Consider the following 19214-nt stretch of genomic DNA (forward strand, 5'->3'; position numbering starts at 1 on the left):
CGGGATTTATTTATTAAGCGATCCAGAGGGCTTCTCTGCCGCTTCTATCGAGGAAATGTAGCAATCAGCTCACAAGAAATGCCAATCAAGCTCACAGACAAGAAAGGAAGGCAGGAAAACACCAGCACGTAATTTCAGTGCAATAATAAGAGCAAATCAATGCGCCAGGCGCGAGATGTCTTCCTCTTCAATTCTTCAGTCCCCAAATGCAGGCACATCTGTGCAGGCCTTCAGTAGGCTCCCCTTCACTGCAGAGACAGCCTCTCCTGCCGGGGATGAATTCGGGCCCACTTTGCAGTCCCCTCCAAAGGTCCCTGGCAGGCAGAGGGGCTCCCGTGTGCCTTGGGAAGCTGGTCTTGTCCTGGAACATCACCCACAGCTTCACTGCACCCAGAAGCAAGCTGGGCCTGTTGTCATATGACAGTCTGGGAAAGAACCTGGGCAGCTACTGGTTATACCAGCCGAAGCTTCTCAGAGGTCTCCAAGGGTCGTGCGGTATAAAATGAACTGCAGCAGTCTAGTCAATGCACAAGGGCATGGGTCTTGTTCTGGAGAAGATGCTGCTCCAGACCCCCTCCTCCCGGGAGAGCAGACTCAGCAGAGCTAACCTCCTTTCCCAGCCTTCTATATGAGCTCCTCCGTCTTCTCCGCCTAGATCAGTGTTTCTCAACCTTGGTGACTTGAAGTCCTGTGGGGGATTCTGGGAGTTGAAGTCCACAGGACTTCAAGTCACCAAGGTTGAGAAACACTGACTTAGCTGCTTACGGCTTCCGTTAAATCAGGGACCAGGATGTACAGCCTTGATGATATTGTAACTCAAAGGTCAAGTTAGGCCTCCTAGAGGTTTCCTACAGGTGTTAAATAACACGAGCCGCGTTCAGGGGCCTCACCTGGTGCTGGTGCTGCTCCCCCCCAGCCTCCTTCAAGCAGGTGGTGTGGGGGCTTCCCTGAAGGGACAGAGTTCACCTGGTTGTTGGGGGTGGAGAATGCACCGTGCTAGTCCCAACCGACGGATGCCGGCAGGAGGGAGGCTCTTGCCTAAAGGATTTTTGCTGACCCAAACTTTGGGATCTGATGGGCAGGCCAGGAACTGCAGAACAAGCTGCCCGTGGTTTGGCTTCTCCATTCCACCACCACCACCACCCGGCCCCCAGCATGCCTCTTCCTGCAGAACCTGGGGGTGGGGGGCTTCTGGCCACAACTGGAGCACATCCCTCTGAATAATCAGGAAGGGAATGCGCCAGCGTGGCCCAGAAGAAGACCCTCCTCCCCATTGGAACCCAGCAGCTTTCCTGGCCCTCCGTGTCTAAAGGTTGGGGCTGCTGTCCGGAACGGAGCCAAGTGCTGCTGGGGAGACGACCAGGTCCGGCCAAGGGGCCCTTCCGCAGGTGGCTACAACCAGGCCTTTCACTTCCAACCCAGGTTATCTTTATTCACGGCACAGCAAGACACACTACAGCTGCTCGCTATCTATGACATCAGGGTATGTACACAGGCCCAGCACACGCAGAGACACAAAATAATAAATAAAAATAAAAATGCATTCTTTTTGTTGATTAAAAAATTATCCCACCCAAGTGTAACAAAGACGAGAGGATGGAGTGCGGCGGAGGGCTGGGCGGATGGATGGATCTGTTCACGTGGCTGGCGAAGGGCTTCCCTTCGTCCCTGCCCTCCACACTGGCTGGGCTGGGCGTGTCCCACCGTTCCCCCATCTGCCCCGTGGCAGCTAGGCAGATCCCAGGAGAGAAGGGATTTCCTAGATCACCCAGATTCCCCATGAAGAGGGACACCCCTGGTGGAGGGGAGAGCAGCTGGATCTCCACGGGGTCCTTGCTTTCCCACACGGTCCTTTCTGGCCCCGCTTGCCAGTGGCCGCTGCCGCCTCTCGCTAGTCGTTGGACGTGACATCAATGTCCTCCGTGTGGGACTGCTTGGTGGCGATCCTCCATCGGTTGATGTGGTGGGATCCCTTTTTCTTCTGATCTGATTCGGGACCTTCTTCTTCCAGCTTCTGCCTTTTGTATTTGGTCCTTCTGTTTTGGAACCAGACCTTCACCTGGGCGAGAGAGAGAGGGAGGGGGAGGGAGAGAGTGAGTAGGAAAGGAAAGGTAGAAAGTTAAGGTCCTCTTGGGAACAAGAACGGAGCGGCTGCAAACCTGGGGACGCATTTTCTGATGTCCTGATTTACGCCAACGCCCGCGTGCCCATGGACTCTGAACTGAAGTGCCCACATCTGGCACTTATTCATTGACGGAAGCATATTCAACTCCCTCTCCAAGGGGATCAAAGTTTTACCTTGAAAAGAGGCACCGAAACCAGCCATTTATATGTGTAGAATATACACACACACATACACGTACATACATAACAAATTTTGTTGCTCTGCTCATTTCCTAGCCTCCAAAGTCAAGATGGATTCATCCAAGTTTGAGACCCAGCAGGGAAGGGAAAGAAAAAAGACCAGAACCTTCATGGGCTGTGAATCAAAGTACAAAGGCACATGGTGTCCCCCCCCCCCCACCTTCCCCCATCACTTATGTAGCAAAGAGGAAGTTGTGGAGACTGCAAAGTTCACCAGAGACCAAGAATAGATTCCCGGAGGATGGAAATGCCTGTTGGAGCAGCAACACGAGACTCAGCGCAGCACCCACTCTCTGGGCATGGAAATTAAATTGCCTTGGCATTAAAAGAAAAAGTATCATGAGTAACGGAGACATTTCAATAGGAAAACATACTTGCAGGAAGACCCAGGGAATTTTATCTAAATGTTGTCCAGAATTGGGCACAATTTTGGCCAGTTTGAGAACCTGCCCACCAGGAAAGGCATGAAGGATTCCCCAGAAACTAGGTGACCTATAAGAATAGGGGTGGTTTTGAAAAAGTTTGGATCTGGGACAAAGGTAACACCACTGGCATAGATCAGACCCCCCCCTCCTGATTTTACTGGTGGGCCTCAGCAGCTGCATCAGAAGACCCCCCCAAGGAGACTCTTCAAGAACACGGCAAAAGGACACAAAATGTGAGGATCTAAATGGAAACAGGCATCAAGCAAAAAAGGAACTGTGGAAACTTGTGTGGGGCAATTCTGCATCCCCCTCTTCTTCTTCTCACTCGGCTGGTCTCTCTTAGGCATCCCGCCTGGAATGGCTGGGAAGACCCTCAGGGTCTCCTTTCCAGCCACGCGGTTTCCTGGCTGCCATTCTGAAATCCCTCTGGGGAGTCTTGCATGAATCTGCCCCAAAGAGCCATTTTGCTCCCCAACTTACGAAGTTCTTGCACATTTGTTGGTCATGGCGCCAATGGTTCTAGGAAGCGCTACACACACACACACACACACACACACACACACACACACACACACACACACACACACACCAAATTCTCTTTTCTGCCCAAAAGGCGGGAGAGCTGCTGCCGGAGGATTTACAGCCAGCTCAGCTCTTGCTCAGGAACACACCTGGATTTTGTGGCAGCTGCATGGTTCCTCCTACAGATGTGCTCCAAAGCATGCAGAGGGTGGGGAGGGGTCCCCACCACTCCAATCCGACTCTCTCCCCCCCCCCGTGGAAAATCTTGCCCTGCTGGCGTGGCCTCTCACAGGCATCATCCTTTTCGCAGGCCTGTGCCAGTCACACGTGGAAGTGTCTTTGGTGCCCTCAGGTGGCCAGACCCACCAAGAGAACAGGAGGCGCCTCTTGCCTGCATGCCGGGCTTCAGTTTCAACATTGGCAGAGCCAGAAGGGCCGGCCGGGACCTCCCTTCGCCTGCAGGCGGGTGCGAGGGGCATGGAAGCGCCTGAGGCCTTTAATGCAGAGGAGATGTGGAAGAAAAAGGCCAGAATGGGGGTGTGGCTGAGTGAAATGTCATCAGAGTCGAACTGAAAGGTTGGGGACTCCGAGGGCCCCTCTTGCAAATGCTTCAGGAGAGATGAGTTCTCAGGGGGGCTGCAGTCAGAGACAGCCACAAGAGGCGGCCCAAGAAAACATGGATATACCCTATTAAGCATCTCACTATTTTTAAGAGACAGGGGGATTTGCAGGACAGGAATCCTGCTTCAAATTCAATTTCAAAACCCTCAGAGGGATCCAGTAATTGGGGGGGGGGTTTGTGGTGCCCATACAGTCAACACACATGAAAAGGAGGCAGAATTTCAGCCATACAATTGCAGCACATCTGGGTGTTTTGACACACACTCCCTTGGGTGATCTTGCTCCTAGCCCAGATCACTCATCAAAGCTGGACCCACTGATCAGTCTCCCCTCCGAGGGCATTTCTTGCCAGAGTTCCGGAATTCCTATTCTGGAATTCAAATAACAGGCGACACTAACACAACACAAATAATATGGAACACCATATCAACGGTAATGAATGTACGGTGATGAATGTACCGAACTGAATGGCAATTAAAGCTTTCTCCATAAAATTTCTACTCCGATTATTTTCGTTCTGATAGATAATTTAAATGTTGGTACAATAAAAGTATGCACTGTGATGTTTTATTTAATGACCTCGGAATTCTCCCATGGCCCTCCTTCGGACACAGCTGGCCAAGGCCTGGCACTCTCTGCCGAAGGCTGGGGTGCTGGGGAAGGAAGGAGGAAGGAAAGGGAGGGGGAGAGGATGACCGGCAGCAAAGGGGGAGGACTCCATTCGAGTGATGACCGGGGAGGGGGCGCCCTGGGGAGGCTCGGGGTTAGCCCTGGGCAGATCACCCTGGAGGAGGTGGGTGCTAGGAGTCGGTTGTGACAGTGGCACATAATACAGGGAGTCTCTGACTTGTGACCAAAATTGAGCTCACAATTTCTAAGCAAGATAGTTGTTCAGTGAGCTTTACCCCATTTTACGACCTCTCTTGCACAGTTGTAAAGTGGATCACTTCAGATGTTAAGTTAGTAACACAGTTGTTAAGCGAACCTGGATTCCCCATCGACTTTGCTTGTCAGAAGGTCACCAAAGGGGATCTGTTGAGACTCTGGGACACCAGCAGAAAGATGAATTAGTTGCCAAGCATCCAAATTTTGAGCAGGGGATCATCTGAATGCAGCAACAGTGGTGTGGAAAATGGTCATAAGTCATTTTTTTCCATGCCACCGTCAGTCAGAACAGTCCACCTGAATGAACTGTTGCAAACTGTTGAGTGTCTCACCTTATTCTGTTATTTAATCCCCAGTGGAGCTTCTTCCCTCCTCTGAATTGTTTTGGGGGGGGGGAGGAAGAGGATGCCAGTGAAATGAGGAACCCTCCTAGTCTGCTCCAAAAATTCTTGGCTAAACCTCAGTGAGTCAACCTGTGCCAAAGCGGGGGGGGGGGGGGGGGGGGGAGGCGGCAGGGGACCCTGCTGGGCAGCTGAGCTGGAGGAGTCCTTGCTGGTAGAGCTCTGGAGAGGGGGGAGGGGAGAATGCTGGGAATGGTAGTCTGTGCCAGCCCCAGAGAAAGCAACTTCCCTCCCCAGCTCAGAGCAGTCTACCCAGAAGCCACAAAGCTCCCTGTGGCAGAGGGCTGGGTGACAGATTGGAAAGAAATGCACTTTTTTTTAATGCAAAGTGAAAGAAAAAGTAAAAGTGAAGGAAGATTTTCTTTTGAGGGCTTCTTGGTGCTCTCTGAGCTTTCTCTCTCTCTCTCTCTCTCCCTCCCTCCCTCCCTCCCTCCCTCCCTCCCTCCCTTGCAGAGGTTCCATGACCCTCACTGGGGAACAATACCTTAGTGCAGTGTTTCTCAACCTTGGCCACTTGAAGATGTCTGGACTTCAACTCCCAGGTTAACAACGCTTAGCGTCTAGTCCAGTGTTTCTCAACCTTGTCAACTTGAAGATGTCCGGACTTCAACTCCCAGAATTCCCCAGCCAGCGAATGCTGGCTGGGGAATTCTGGGAGTTGAAGTCCGGACATCTTCAAGTTGACAAGGTTGAGAAACACTGTCCTAACCACTGCTGGGGAATTCTGGGAGTTGAAGTCCAGACATCTTCAAGTGGCCAAGGTTGAAAAACACTGCCTTAGTGAACCCTCTGCAAGAAAACCAGCAATCTCTGAGACCACCAGGGACCCCTCAGTCAACCCTGAGCTCCAAATATTCTCCTGTAGAGATTTTCTTCTCCTTGGTCAAAAGGCGGCTTTCTATTGGTTTTCACCATAAATGACCTCTGTTCTTCAATGGTTCTGCTCTGTTCTTAAGGACCCACTAAATTACCTTAAAAAAAAAACTACGGAATTGCCAGTTTCTGTTTCATAGTTTACTTTCCTTAACGACCACCAGCAAAGCGGCGCTGGGTGTTCCGGGCTGCTGCGCAGCTCTCCCTCCGTCAGGGAGGACCGAAGGGAAGCCTGCCTGCGAGTCAGAGGCTCTGCGGCTCTCCTTTTCCCTTCAGTAACCAGGGAACGTTACTCCCAGACGGAGGCAGGGAGGGGAGAGATAGGAGGACTTTCTGGTGCAAAGTTTCTTTTAAACGGTCTCCAAACCAGTCTGATCATCTGCCCCCCCCCCACCATTCTGATTAATAGAAAGCACACGGCTCTCAACCCCCAATTAAAAAAGGTTCTGAGGTCGCTGCTGTACCTCCCCGCATTCCTTGGCCCATCCGAGGACGCTTCCCTGCCCCAGGAACTGCATAGAGGCAACACCTCCGTCCCCGTCCCCCCTCCCCCCTTTCTCTCTCGGACAGTGGGGTTTCCTGGATTGGGTCCTTCGCTCCTGGGCTCCGTTTATCTTCAACATGCAAATTCATTGTTATCGCAATAATCGTAATTTTTCCTGCAAATTTCTTTGATTAAAACAATCATATAAATTCTATGCATAAAGCAATAAAAGGAACAAGAAGTCGGACAAAAATCTCTTCTTATAAAAAGCAAAGTTTGCCTTTGTTCCGTTCCAGAATGCGTTGGGACTGTCTGCACATGAAGACACTCAGACACACACAGACACCGGTGGGGGCCTTGAGATAAAAAAAATAATAAGCAATCCAGAGGCTGAGGATCGCATCCACCTCCAAAACCTCTTTTGGGTGACCCCAAAGGCTGCTCCCCCCCCCCAACCGTGTGACTGAGATGGGAAGGAAAATCTGTGATCCAGTTTCCAACCAATTTCTGAGAGGGAGCAGATAAGAAATAAAATCGCAGGAGGAAATGGTAAAAGCCGAGCCCCAGAAAGCTTGATTGTTCCCCCAGTGCAACATGCAACGCTCTGCATCCCTTGGACCTGAGAAGTCCCGCTGCAGTCTAACATCTCCAGCCCCATCAACATCTGCCAATCTTTGCCTCGCCGGAAAATAAATGCTCAGCTATGAACCAGGATGATAATTGAGGAATATCCTGCATTTCTTTTAAAGCCAGCGCGAAATGCGGAAACGAACAGAGAGTGTTGCATCCTTTGATTTCCTGGGGATTTTTCCCCGGTGTTGCCCCCCCCCCTCGCGACCAAGAGGATCGTGTTCCACCCCGGCCTCAGAAGGGGTCGCTTCCCCCAGAGGAAAAGCTCCAAGACCTTCCAATGGGCGCCGTTTGCTTTGAAACCCAACTCTGATTACTTACACCATTTGCAAAAACACACCTGCTTACTCCAGCCGCCGCTTACCGCCAGGGGGACGCGGATCGCCTTACACCCCGCCCCCACTGGTGGAGCCACCGCCGGACTCTCAACTTTGGGGAGAATTTCGGCTCTTCTCGGCCACTCTCCGGCCAGCTTTTTACACCGCGAGGCAGTTGATGCGGCTCCGGACAAAGGAGGCCTTTCCTCCTGACTTTGCCTCAGGCGAAGCCTCTCAGCGGGACCCTACGAATGTCCGCTCAACCTGGAGCCCCCTGACAGGCTGCTGACCCCCCCCCCCCGAAGTCTTGTGAGGAGCCCAAGGCCGCTTTCTTTGACAGGGGTGAGAGGGAGGGTCTCCCTGAATCTGGGCAAAATCAGAGTTGGGTGGAGGGGCCGCGGGGAGCCCCTGCCCATCTCCCGAAGACAAAGGGGCAGGAAGGGCAGGGATGCGAGGTGGGGAAGGCGGCACATCAGTAAAGGCCACTTAGGCTCCTCTGCACGGGAGAGTTTATGATGACGTTTATCTGCTGCCTATCTTGTCTCCAACGGCTTCCAGTGTGCGACAAAGGGCCCCCGAGGGCCACCCCTCCTTCAGCCCTTACGCCTCCACATCTCACAAGACACCCCAAACACCTTTTTCTAAACCACTGTAGGCGATCTGAGAAACAGCAATGGCACCCCAGAAACCCTGCCGGCCTCCCAATGGTGGCACCTGGGCATCTGGTGCCAGCATTAATTTTACTCTGCAAAAGTGTTTGCATAAGGGCACCGTCACAGGAGCGTTGTCATCGCCCCCCTCGTGCCACATACATACATGGGTATCCAGGAAACTAATCCTACAACCCTTTTTCTCATGTACGCTGCCCCATGGATGCCCAAGTACCCATCGTGCTGCTCCATTTCAGGACAAGCAATATGGAGTATTAAGTGCAGAAAGCGAGCAGGGAAAAGCGAGACGCAGAAAGTTGTGCCAAACAAGAAAAGCAAATACAGCTAAATCTAGATTAGTGCGAAGTCCTCAAATACCCCTCGGGAGCTTCCTATCCTGGCAAAACCTCCTCCTCCTTCCAGGGCTCCGATGCCCCGCTTGGATCCTCCGTTTGGTCCTCCGCCCCGCCTCCCCCAAATCTCTCGCCTGTCTTCTCTGGAGCAGCTCAGCGCCGCCCCCTCCCAACCTTTCCCCTCGCCCCTTGCCTGCCTCTGTCTTCCTACCTGCGTTTTCCGACTGACCAAACCCTCAGGAAATCTCTTTGGCCCAGATCCCTCGCTTTGCAGTCCAAATAGTATTCAGTTCCCTTCTATCTCCCATATCCAAGTCTCCAGCATTGATTCTGTTTCTGCCTCGCCCTCCCTTCAGGTTTTATTTATTTATCATGTTGAACCAAAAGGGCCTGGGGTGCCTTCTGACCCACCCCCGTTTTCACATCCTGTCCCTCCTCTCGCGAACACCCGCGTGGGTTCCACCAGCACGGAAGATCCTCCCAAACGTTCTCCGGCTCTTTCTCCCCTTTTGGCGAACATCCCGGCAAGGCGCCCGCCATCCTCTCCTGCCTCCGGCTGCTGTTTCCGTGCCACCCGCCATTGCTCGCCATTTTCCTTGCTCAAAAGCCCCAGCAGCTTTGGGCTTCCAGGTAGCGAGTGAACTCACTGCAAGTCCCTCAACAAGTTCGCCTCATCTGCGTGCAGAACTACGCGTGCGAGTTTTTCGTGTCTCCAACCAGGAGCTTCTTAATTCCACCGCAAGAGTCTCGCCTGCATTGGCCTGTTATTACATTAAACAATGAAGGGGACACCAAACACCTCCGTCTGGGCAGCGGACCCTTCGCCAGCTTCTCCTTTAGCCGCGCACATGCCCGCTTCCCTCCCACCGTATCTCACTCAGCAGCAACCCCCAGTTCCGTAGTGGCGCAAAAGAGTTCGCGACGGAAGCCTGTTCCATTCGGCGTCGGGGTTTTGTCTCAGCCCACAAATTGTGTTTCTCCCATTCCCGCATTTCCCAGCAACCCGCTGAACAGCAAATTCGGCTCTGCGCCGCGTGTTTCCCCCGCTTTCCTCCCTCCTGCGTCTTGGGCAGAATTCTTCTAAACACCCTCCGGGACCCATTAACACCCCCACCCGCTCCTTGGCTTTCGCCTTCCGTCCTGCTCCCCTTCCCAGGGCGCAGGGAACCGATAATAGCATTTCCCCCCAATTGTCAGCTATGGTTGCAGACCGCCCATTTCCCAGTCACACCATCTAAACCTGCAGCGTTACCATTTTTCAATGTTCTCACCATATTCATATCTTGCTGTTCTGGGGTCCCCCCCCCCCTTGGACAGTAGCCCCACGGAAGATGTTTCCGTTTTTGCCATTTTCTGGCATCTCAGCAACAGTCAGTCCACGTTTCTAGTTATTCCTTTCAACGCTCCCCGGCTTCAGGTCCATCCCGAACCATTTCATAGCCTTCATTTTGTTTCTGGAGTCTCCCTGCGTAGCCTCTTCACCCAAGCCAATATTTACACCTGCACACACATGGACGCACACACACCCGTTGACCCACAGCTATTTTCCACCTCTGTTTTTCCCTCCAAACGGGGCTCCACCACGGGCTTGGGAAGGCCCCCGAGGGGGGGGGGGCTGATCGGTATATCTGCAAGGATGGCATCAACTTAAAATACCCAAGAGGAAGTTTCTAGTCCACCACCCTGGTTTTCAGAGAAATGTGCTCAGATCTAAAGAGTTTTTGCACATTGCTGGTGAGTCTGGCAGGATCCAGAAACCGTTTGAAGAGGCAGGGTCCGTTCTGAGGCCAGAACAGCTAAATCAACCACCCTGCTCCCCACCTGCTCTCCCCTATGAATTCACTAGCGGAATTGACCTTAACGAGTTGGGTTGTTTCGAAACTGTGGAGGAAAACGAGGCTGTAGAACAGTGTTTCTCAACCTTGGTAACCTGAAGATGCGTGGACTTCAATTCCCAGAATCCCCCAGCCAGCTCTGCTGGCTGGGGGTTCTGGGAATTGAAGTCCACGCATCTTCAGGTGGACCAAAGTTGAGAAACACTGCTGTAGAATGATTGATAAATGGTTTAGCCATTCTGGTTCACTGGAGGTTGCGAGGATCCATATGGTTAGAGGAAAACTTTTTCAGGATCCAGGAAGGAAGCGGTTAAGGCTGAATGCCACAGGAAAAGGAAAGAGGGCTCCGTGGGATGGGGGGGACCGAGGGGGCCACTTCCACTAGGGGGACAACCAGCGGCGGTCTCCCTCGCAGCTTCAGTCTTTGGAGAAAACGGACCTCCCCGGGCCCCTGTTTCTCGCCCCTCCTTGGCCCTCGCCGGTGCCGCCCCGTGCCCCCGCCCCGCGCCACGGCCCACCTGGGTCTCGGAGAGGCTGAGGCTGCCGGCCAGCTGCTTCCGCTCGGCGCCCACCACGTAGTGGTTCTTCTCGAAGGCGCGCTCCAGCCGCAGCAGTTGCGAGGGCGAGAAGGCGGTGCGGATGCGCTTGGGCTTCCGGGCGAAGGGCCCGTGCAAGAGCAGGTTCTCCTGGGACACTTCGCCGCCTGTGGAGGGAAAGCAGTCGGTCAGCGCCCGCCGCTCAGGATCAACCCCGTCAGACGCCTCGGTGACCCCGGACGAAGGTGCAACGAGGGTGCCCGCGGGCCTCTGTAACCTCTCCGGCTGTCAGGACCCCGGAGACCCCATTCAAGTCCCCCTCCAGCCGCCACCCCTTGCTGGGGCAGGAAAACGCGGGATTCAGGCGGGACGGTTGAACCTAGGCGGTTGCTGCCCCCTTCCAAAGGGCCGAAAGAGGGGCAGAAGGCGAGGCTGCACCCAGGTGTGAGGGTTCGGCGTTTCAGCTCACCCTCCGCCCCTTACTTCCTGTTCGGCGAAGGGGGCAGGCGGAGGGGCAGGAGATGGAAATCCTGGGGCGCCCAAAAGTTAGATCAGAAACCAGGCGCCCCCCCCCCATTTGCCGACCTCGGGCGGGCACAAAAGCGAGGTGCGCGGCAGACCCTGCCCCGTTTCTTCCCCAAAGCAATTCGACAACCGTGTGGAGTGACTGGGAGGTCTACCTTGTCAGGACGTTGTGAAGGAAGTCGCAGTCAGGAAGGAGCCAACATTTACACGAGGAAAGCGCTGTGGGAAGGGAACGGCCGAGCTCACATTCTGCGGGATGTGTGTGTGTGAAAAGGAGGGCCGATACCAACCCTCCGGGGACGAGGCTGAGCTGAGGCTGCCTTTGGCGGGCAGCGCAAGCCCTTTCCTCTCTTGAGGGCCGGAAGGAGCCGGGGAAACAGATGGAGGGGCTACCGCTTAAAGGGTTCTCTCTTCCGTGGCCGAGCACTTTACCCCCAGCACAGGCCCACTTTAAGGAAGGCTTTAAGCAAGGGGCCACGGGGCGAGAACCGTCCTGGCAAGTGGCTCGGTCTTACGTGGGGCAACACCCCCCCCCAAGTAAGGGAGTGGCTGACTTTATGCCTCCCCCCAGGCGGTGCCCGCGCAAGGGGTGGAGGGGAGCCGGTTGCCCAAGCCCGGCCTCCGCTTTGGGTTTGCGCCTTCCGCTTAAAGACCCTGCAAGGCCTGGAAATGGCCGGTTCAGGCCCAGGCGCCCTTTCCTGCTTTAAGAGCCCGATTGGGAAAGAAGCATCTCCAGCTCTCAGCTCCGCGCCGTTTGAAGGCTGGCTCCGGCCCTGCTCCCAACGCGCTTCCTCCCCCGAGCACGCGTCCGAAGAAAAGCCCGGGCGGAGCTGGCGATTCTGGGCAAGTGGCGCTCTCTCCGCCTGTCTAACGCGGCCCCGCGTTCTCCCTTCCGCCGAGAAAGGCCGGCGCACCGCCAAAACGCCTCCCGCCCTGCCTGGGACTTGCAGGAGGCTCGGCTCCGGCCCCTTCTGGCAGCGGGACAGTTGGACTCCCCCAGGACAGGCTCCTGGCTGGAGAGGATTCGGCGGGGGGGCGGGTCCGCCTCCTTCACCGAGGACCGGCTAAGCAGGCCAAGCGGGAATCGCTTTTTTGGTCCGAAACCGGTGCACGCGGCGGAGGCTGCCTCCAAGTCTGCCTGGCTTGCTGGAGGGGAGGCGAACCCGCAGGAGGGTCTCCGGGAAGCCGAGTGAAGGCGCTTCCTCCAGGAGGGCACTTGGGGAGGGTCGCGCACACCGGGCAAGGGGGCCGGGAGGGCACCAGGACAACGGAAAGGGAAGGCAGAGCCACCCTTCGTCAACTCCCGACCCCCCCCTCCTCTGACTGGCTGTTGGGGCTCCGGGCATTTTGGGAGCATCCTTCGTGCCACCTTTGCTCCTTGCCCGGAAGGCGGCGGGGAGAGCTCCCCCGCTCTGCTTTCCTGGCCGACGAAGAGAGGCCTTGAAGAGGCGCTTCTTCCAGGCCGCGGCCGAGCAGCGTCCCGGGAAAACCCGAGGCGACCCTGGCTCCAGCGACCGGGTGTCTCTCTGTGTGTTTTGAGTGAAGCGAACCGTGCAGTAGAGGTCGGGCCCGAAGGCGGCCCAGTGCCGGGCTCTGCTGGCAGGAGAGTCTTCTGCTGGCCGCCGCCGGCTCCCCTGCTAGGCCACGAAGAGGGAGGCGGAGGCGGCCGGAGAGCCTTCCCGGCTCTGAGAACCCCGAACTGGTGTCCAAGCTCCCCCTTTACCCACAGGAGCGTCCCGCGGGCTTTGGGGTCTCCGTGCTGCGTTTCCCTGCAAACATTTTACCTTCTTCAGAAACAGCGCAGCTGCGGCTGGAATGAAGGCCCCGCACCGCCTGTTGTTCGCAGATGCCAACGAGGCTTTTCGGAAGTCCGGGGTGCCTGGGCCGGCCTTCCTCTGCGGGGCCGGGAGAGCCGCTCTTCTCCTGCGGAGCCTTCCAAACAACCAAGAGAGTCTCCTCTCGGAAGGAAGGATGGAAGGGAGGGAGGAAGGGAAGAGAAAGGGAAAGAAAGCAGGAAGGAAGGAAGGAAGAAAGGAAGAAAAGGAAAGGAAAGGGAAGGAAAGAAGGAAGGAATGGTAGGGAAAGAAGACAGGAAGGAAGGAAGGAAGGAAGGAAGGAAGGAAGGAAGGAAGGAAAGGGGAGATTCGTTGGGCAGATTTCCTGGCGGAGTTGAGGTCGCCGTTCTTTGAAACTCGGACGGATCGGCGCCGGCCTTCGCTAGGATGCCGGATCTCTCCTTCCAACCACTGGGAAAATCATACGGGGTTCTCTTCGGGGAAAAGGCCTCCTGGAATCCCAAGCCTTCCTGGAAGGAAAGCGGCCTTTCTCCGCGAGCATCAAGGACCCGTCTACCCTCGCCGGGGGTCCCTTTCCCCGCCCTCGCTGCGGTCGGAATCTGGCGGATCGAAAGAATCGGCTGTGATTCCTCAGCGCCCATTTGCAATCTTAATCTTGCCTTTACTTAAAATGTTGGCTCTGCCGCCTCACCTGCCCAGGCAGCGCAGCCTCCAGCCGAGGCCCGGGAAGAGCCGGACCATTCTTTGCCGCGAAGAGAAGGCTCGGGTCCCGATCGCTGCCTTGCGGGGCTCCGAAGCAGCCGGTGGCTCTCTCTCGGTGCTCTTCTTCTTCGCCGGAGCAGGAATTGCGGGGGGCGGCGTGGAGGGCCTTCCCTGCCGCTGGGCGCCCCCTTCGCCTCTACCGGCCGCGGCCTCACCGCTCTGCACCGCTCCCTCCTGAGCGGCCTCAGAGGAAGAGACGTCTGAACAGCGGGCCTTCTCGGGTCGAAGGCGGGCAAAGCGAGCCGTTGGCGAGACTACAGGACCGGCTCCACTTGCCTCCGGAACCCGCGGCTGCTCCTCCTGCTGCAGAAGCCCTGAGGTGGGGCGGATTTCGGAAGAGGGTTCAAAGGGCGCCATCGCTGCCGGCCAGGGGCTCCGTGGCGGGGGTCTGGATCGCAACGCCCCTCCGCGGGCACCGAGGGCCACGCCGGTCGCCACAGGCCCGTAAGGGAGAGAGGCGGCTGCCCCAAGCCATCTCAAAGGCCGCGGCTGCCTTGATGAGATCAGAAGGACGGCCCAGCCTCTAGCAAAGCCCCGCTCGGCGCCCTGGCCGGTGGGAAAAGGCGCTGCCTCTGGCCAGCGGGAACTTCTCCCTCCGCCTGCCCCCCCCATCGCGATTCGCTTTCCCTACAGGACGGGCGGGCTCGGCTGCCACCTGGCACCGTTTTGACCCACCGCGAACTCCAGGCCGGGCTCCGGCCGGGCAATTACGGCCACGTCATGCGCTGCTCCGAAGCGCCAAGCCCGGTGCTGATGGGCCCCGACCGCGTGCCCTCTGCTCCCCGAGGAGGAGCCGCGTTGCTTACCTTGGAAGCGGTGCCCGAAGAAACGGTTGCGCAGCACCCAGGGGTAGAAGTTGAGCGGGTCGCGCGGCTGCGGGCCGAAGAAGGGGTGCGGCGAGGGCGGCAGGTGCGAGGAGCCCAGCTGCGGCGGGTGGACGGCCAGAGCAGGCGGGTGGCTCACGGTCTCCGGGAAGAGCAGCTCCGGGCCGCCGTAGAGCGAACGCCCGGCGGCGGCCGAGCCCTGGAAGCCGTGGGCGAAGGCCTCGACGGCGGCACTGGCCGGGTATCCGAGGGCGGCGGCGGCGGCGGCAGCGACCGGACGGAGGGAATCCTCTGCCAGAGGGTGGCTATTGTCCTTGCCCACCAGGGATTCGATCGTGAAGCAGCGCTTGGCCGCCGCCGCGGGCTGGAACATGGCTCAGGGCCGGCCGAGGGCGGCGCTCAGGCAAACCCGGGCGCGGGAACACCAGGGAGCCACGTCGGGCTCGGCGCGCAACCGGCCCGAACCGGCAACAGATCCGGGCGCGCTGGACCGGGCAGGGCGCGGCGGCGCCAGGCGGCTCTGGGGAGGTGGCAGCCGCACTCCCACCCGTGGTTCACCCGCGCGCCCGCCTCCCACCCCATCCACCCGGTGCGCAGTGGGCGCGCTCCTTGGCTAGTCGTCCAGATAAGCCGGGTACCTGCGGCCCGCCCCTCTGATTGGCCAGGTTCACCTGCCCCGGGGTTGGGGAGGGCACGTGGGAAAAGCGGAGGGAGGGAGGCGAGGGGGAGGAGGCAGCGGGGTCGCCGCCAAAAGGCGGACTGGAGCGCCCGGGAGGCTGCGCTGAGCTCCGGATCCGCCCCCGCTGCCCCGCCCTCTCGCTTGCCAGAAGGAAGGCAGGCGGAGAGAGCGAGCGCGCCAGCCAGAGAGAGGGACCGGCTGCCCGCCCGGGCTCTTCGCCCGGCGTCCCCGGGCCCAGGCTGGCAGAGGGCAGGAGAACGGCGGCCCCCGAGGCCGGAAAGTCCTGGGCGGCTCCCAGCGGCCACCAGGCAACCCGACGGAGCTTTTGGAGCAGCTGCTGGTCGCCAGCAAAGCCGAAGCCAACGAAGGCGCCCTCCAAGTTTCGCAGAGGCGGGACTCCCACCGCCAGCTTCTTTCCACACCCAAAGGCCAGTTCGCCCCCTTCTAGTCGAGTCCGCTGCCACAGCCACGCTATCTGGAGACGGTCGAGGGCGCCTCTCGGCCAGGCCGCCTGAGGACCGGCTCGGCTCCCGGGATTCCCCCGCCCCCTTTTGTTGCTGCTGCCGGTCAGGCTGAGAAGGACGGCTGGAGCTCTCTTGCTAGTTCCGGAGGGAAGGAGAGGAGCCACTGGGCGCCACCGTCCCTGTGGTCGGAGCGCTGGGAGACGTTTGGGGCGCAAGATAGCTGGCTGGTAAGTCGGTCCGGCCATGGTTCCCGGGGCGGCTCCCGTCGTGGCCTTTGTCAGTTCCTTCCCACTCCCGGTGGAGCCTGGAAGGGCCCCGATCGTTCTCTGCCAGAGGCCCGGTCGTGCACCGCTCCCCCCTCCCCCCACAGGGTGGTGGGAGGACACGGCGCGTTGGGACCGCGGCGAAGGCCCCCGTTCTGCAAAACATGGAGTCACCGAGTGGGCCGAGAGCCCAGTTCCCACAAGCCGTCCCCGCCGCCAGGATTAAGGGTGAGGTCCACTGCGGCCGCCTAGGCCGCTCTGCATGCACCGGTTACGTGGAAGGACCGAAGGGGCGTTTTGCTCCGCAGTCGCCACGGCCGGCGGGATTTTTTTCTGCGATTTTTTTCCCCTTTCCCGATGGTCCGTATCGCGGAGGGGCCGGTTTCTCCGCCGAGGTCGGGGGTCTTTCTCGGGCAACGAAGCGCGAGCGCCCTTTCCCAGCGGCTTCTCCAGCGGGCGTTTGTCTCCGGCCCGGGTAATGGAGGAGACCAACCGGAACGTCCGATCCGGAATCCGTTTCTTCTGCCGGAGGCCGCCCTTCTAAGGGAGCCAGGGAGAGACGCAGAGGCGGCCGGCTCCGGTTTTCCGCTCGGGCGGGACTAGGCCGTGGTCTCAAGGGGCAGAAGGATTTGGGGAGACAAAGGGGTCCGAACGGAAGCGGCTTCCGGCGTTCCCGGCTAACAGCGGGTCGCAACCTCTCTGCCTTTTCTCAGAGACCGAGGAGCGGCGGGTTCGGAGTGGCCGACTTAGCGGGAAAGGGGCTGCCGGCTGCTCCGAGGCGTCCCGGTGAAACCGGGTGACCTGAATGGAGGATTTCATGCCGAGCCGCCGCCCGAGAGGTCCTGGAAGAAAAGTAACGCAGACAGCCGGGGACGCCGTGCGGCCCCAACCCTAGAGGTTTTCAGCGGTGGCTGGGCTGCCCTTTGACCGGAAGGGTCTGAGGGTCCTGAGCTGGGTGGGCGGGCGGGGGCTGGACCAGAAGAGCCCCGAGGTCTCCTCCCATCCAACGAATCAAAGGTTCTGTAATGGAAACGGAGATGCAGCGTGAAATGGTCTTTTCAGGATGTCGATATTTTCACAGGAACCGTTTCCGCGCTCTCTTCCCGCGCACCGAGGCCGGAATCGATGTCACCAGCCCCGCGTCCCCCTCGCTGCTCCCCTGGCCGCAGACGCGCCGCTTTCTTTTCGAAACCAGCTCCATTTCCCTTTGCATCCCGCGGTTCCAGCCCTTCGTTGCGCCGGAGCGGGCTCTGAAGCCCGGACAGTTCAGGCGCCCACCGAGAGGCCGCTCCATCTCAGCATCTTCCGAAGAGCTCCGGTCGAGGCGGGCGCCGAGCTCCCTTCGGCCTCCAAGGGGACTCCCGCCATTGCCGGCAGAGAAGCAGAAGGAGGCGCCTCCGCGATCGGTCTCCTCCTTCCACCGCTCCGAGCAAAGGGAAAGACGGAGCGGCACCGTGAAGCGGCCCAGCGAGGTTAAGGTCCGCGATCGCCGTGACGGACCAACAACCTGGCGGGCTCGGCGGCCGCTCCCCTCGCGGCGGTCTTCCCCGCAACCTTCCCGCTCCGTTCGGCAACCGGGAAGAGGCCTGTGCCGGGAGATGGAGCTGTCCGGGGCGGGCTTTGCTCTCCGGCCCCACGCAGGACCCTTCGCTCTCCGCCTTCGGGCTCCCCCGGCCCTTCAACTGCCCCCCACTCCGGGTCGAGGCGAGCGCAGCCGGGCGACCGGCCGAAGCAAGGCGGGAGGAAGAGAGAGCCGTGGGCGCGGCTAGACGCTGCCGTCCACAGACTTCGGCGAGGCTCGTGTGGCCGGGCGGGCGCTGGTCTCCCTCGCCCGTGCGAAGGTGGAGGGCGCTGAGCAGGCAGGGCGCTCCTGTCCCCGGGGGCCCAAAGCGTTGGGGAATCGAATGGGAAGGCGGGGACGGGCCTAACCCTTGTCGGGCAGGGGGCGGCCGCTTCTCACTACCCCCTCAGGGAGAAAGAGGCCGCGGCCCTCACGCCCTTGAACCACCCCGGTGGGGGTGGGTGGGGCGGAGGGTGTGTCGTCCCCTGGTTCACCCGAAGAGGCAGGATCGGTAGAAGGATCTGCCCAGCCAATGGAATCTCCCGGACCTTTAAGACCCCCCCAACTCCACCTGACTTAGGAGCCAAGCGCCGTCCGGGTCTGCGCGTGTAGCGGTCGTCGGCCGGAGGCTGAAGTCTCACCTGTGAAGCCAATTCCGCCCCCAGGACGCCCTTCTGGCTGAGAAGGGAAGCTGCGGGCAACGGGCCGGGAGCCCCACTAAGACCCTCCCCCCTGGTTCGACCAGGCAGAAGTGGAGGCCCTCCCCTGTGGTTTCTGCCATGGAGGCCAGTGGGCGCTTTCGCCAAGGGCTGCGCCCACCAGGGAAAGCGGCGGCGGCAGTTTGGAGCATCGGCCTCGCCCCTTCCTCAACCGGAGGCCTCAAAGCCGCCCAGGCTCTGGCGTTCCTCTGGCATAACTGGAGGGGGTCCAATTTACAGGGGCTGGGGGGGGGGAAACAACAAACAGGTGAATTTCCCCAGGGTAGATAGGCAGGTTAGGTCCCACTTTTCCTAAGGAAAATGCGTCCCTGTGATCCAAGGACTCCTTTGGTTATTTGGGCCAGGAATGTCTTTGGATTGGGGGCTTCCCTCCTTCTCCCTTTCTCGCAGGAAGTGAAGGAGTTTACACTGCCTTCGTTTACTACAGGGGCCTCGTCTCTCCCCTCCCCTCCCTTTCCCCCCTTCCTCTCTTCTTCCTCTTCTCCTCCCCTCCCTCTCTCTCCTTTTCTCTCCCGCTCTCTCTCATATACACCGAGGTGAACACGGTAAAGAATTCGTAAACCAGGCCTCCTCTCCCCACCACATGAGAGAATGGCGCCTTTGATTAGACCAGAGGGGGTTCCTGGGGGGCCACAAGTTCAGGTTCTGCCCCACTTGCCAATTCCTGAAGATAACTAACAAAAGCCTTGAAATTTGGCAGCCATTCAAGGCGCTGAAGCAAGGAG

The 19214-nt window shown here is 58.6% G+C and overlaps 1 protein-coding gene across 1 annotated transcript; it reads right to left on the minus strand.

Moving 5' to 3' along the window:
* Positions 1–1228: 1228 nt before the first annotated feature.
* Positions 1229–15336, minus strand: LOC106551438 (homeobox protein EMX1). The gene is made up of 3 exons (XM_014069541.2): positions 14786–15336; positions 10879–11063; positions 1229–2059 (listed from the first exon to the last, which is right to left on the minus strand). The coding sequence occupies exons 1-3, from the start codon at positions 15174–15176 to the stop codon at positions 1892–1894; spliced, it is 744 nt and encodes a 247-aa protein (XP_013925016.2). The 5' UTR covers positions 15177–15336; the 3' UTR covers positions 1229–1891.
* Positions 15337–19214: the final 3878 nt, after the last annotated feature.

The sequence above is a fragment of the Thamnophis sirtalis genome, unplaced genomic scaffold (genome assembly GCF_051295495.1).
Source record: "Thamnophis sirtalis isolate CommonGarterSnake01/CBP01778 unplaced genomic scaffold, rThaSir2_p1.2 scaffold_10, whole genome shotgun sequence".
Taxonomy (NCBI): domain Eukaryota; kingdom Metazoa; phylum Chordata; class Lepidosauria; order Squamata; family Natricidae; genus Thamnophis; species Thamnophis sirtalis.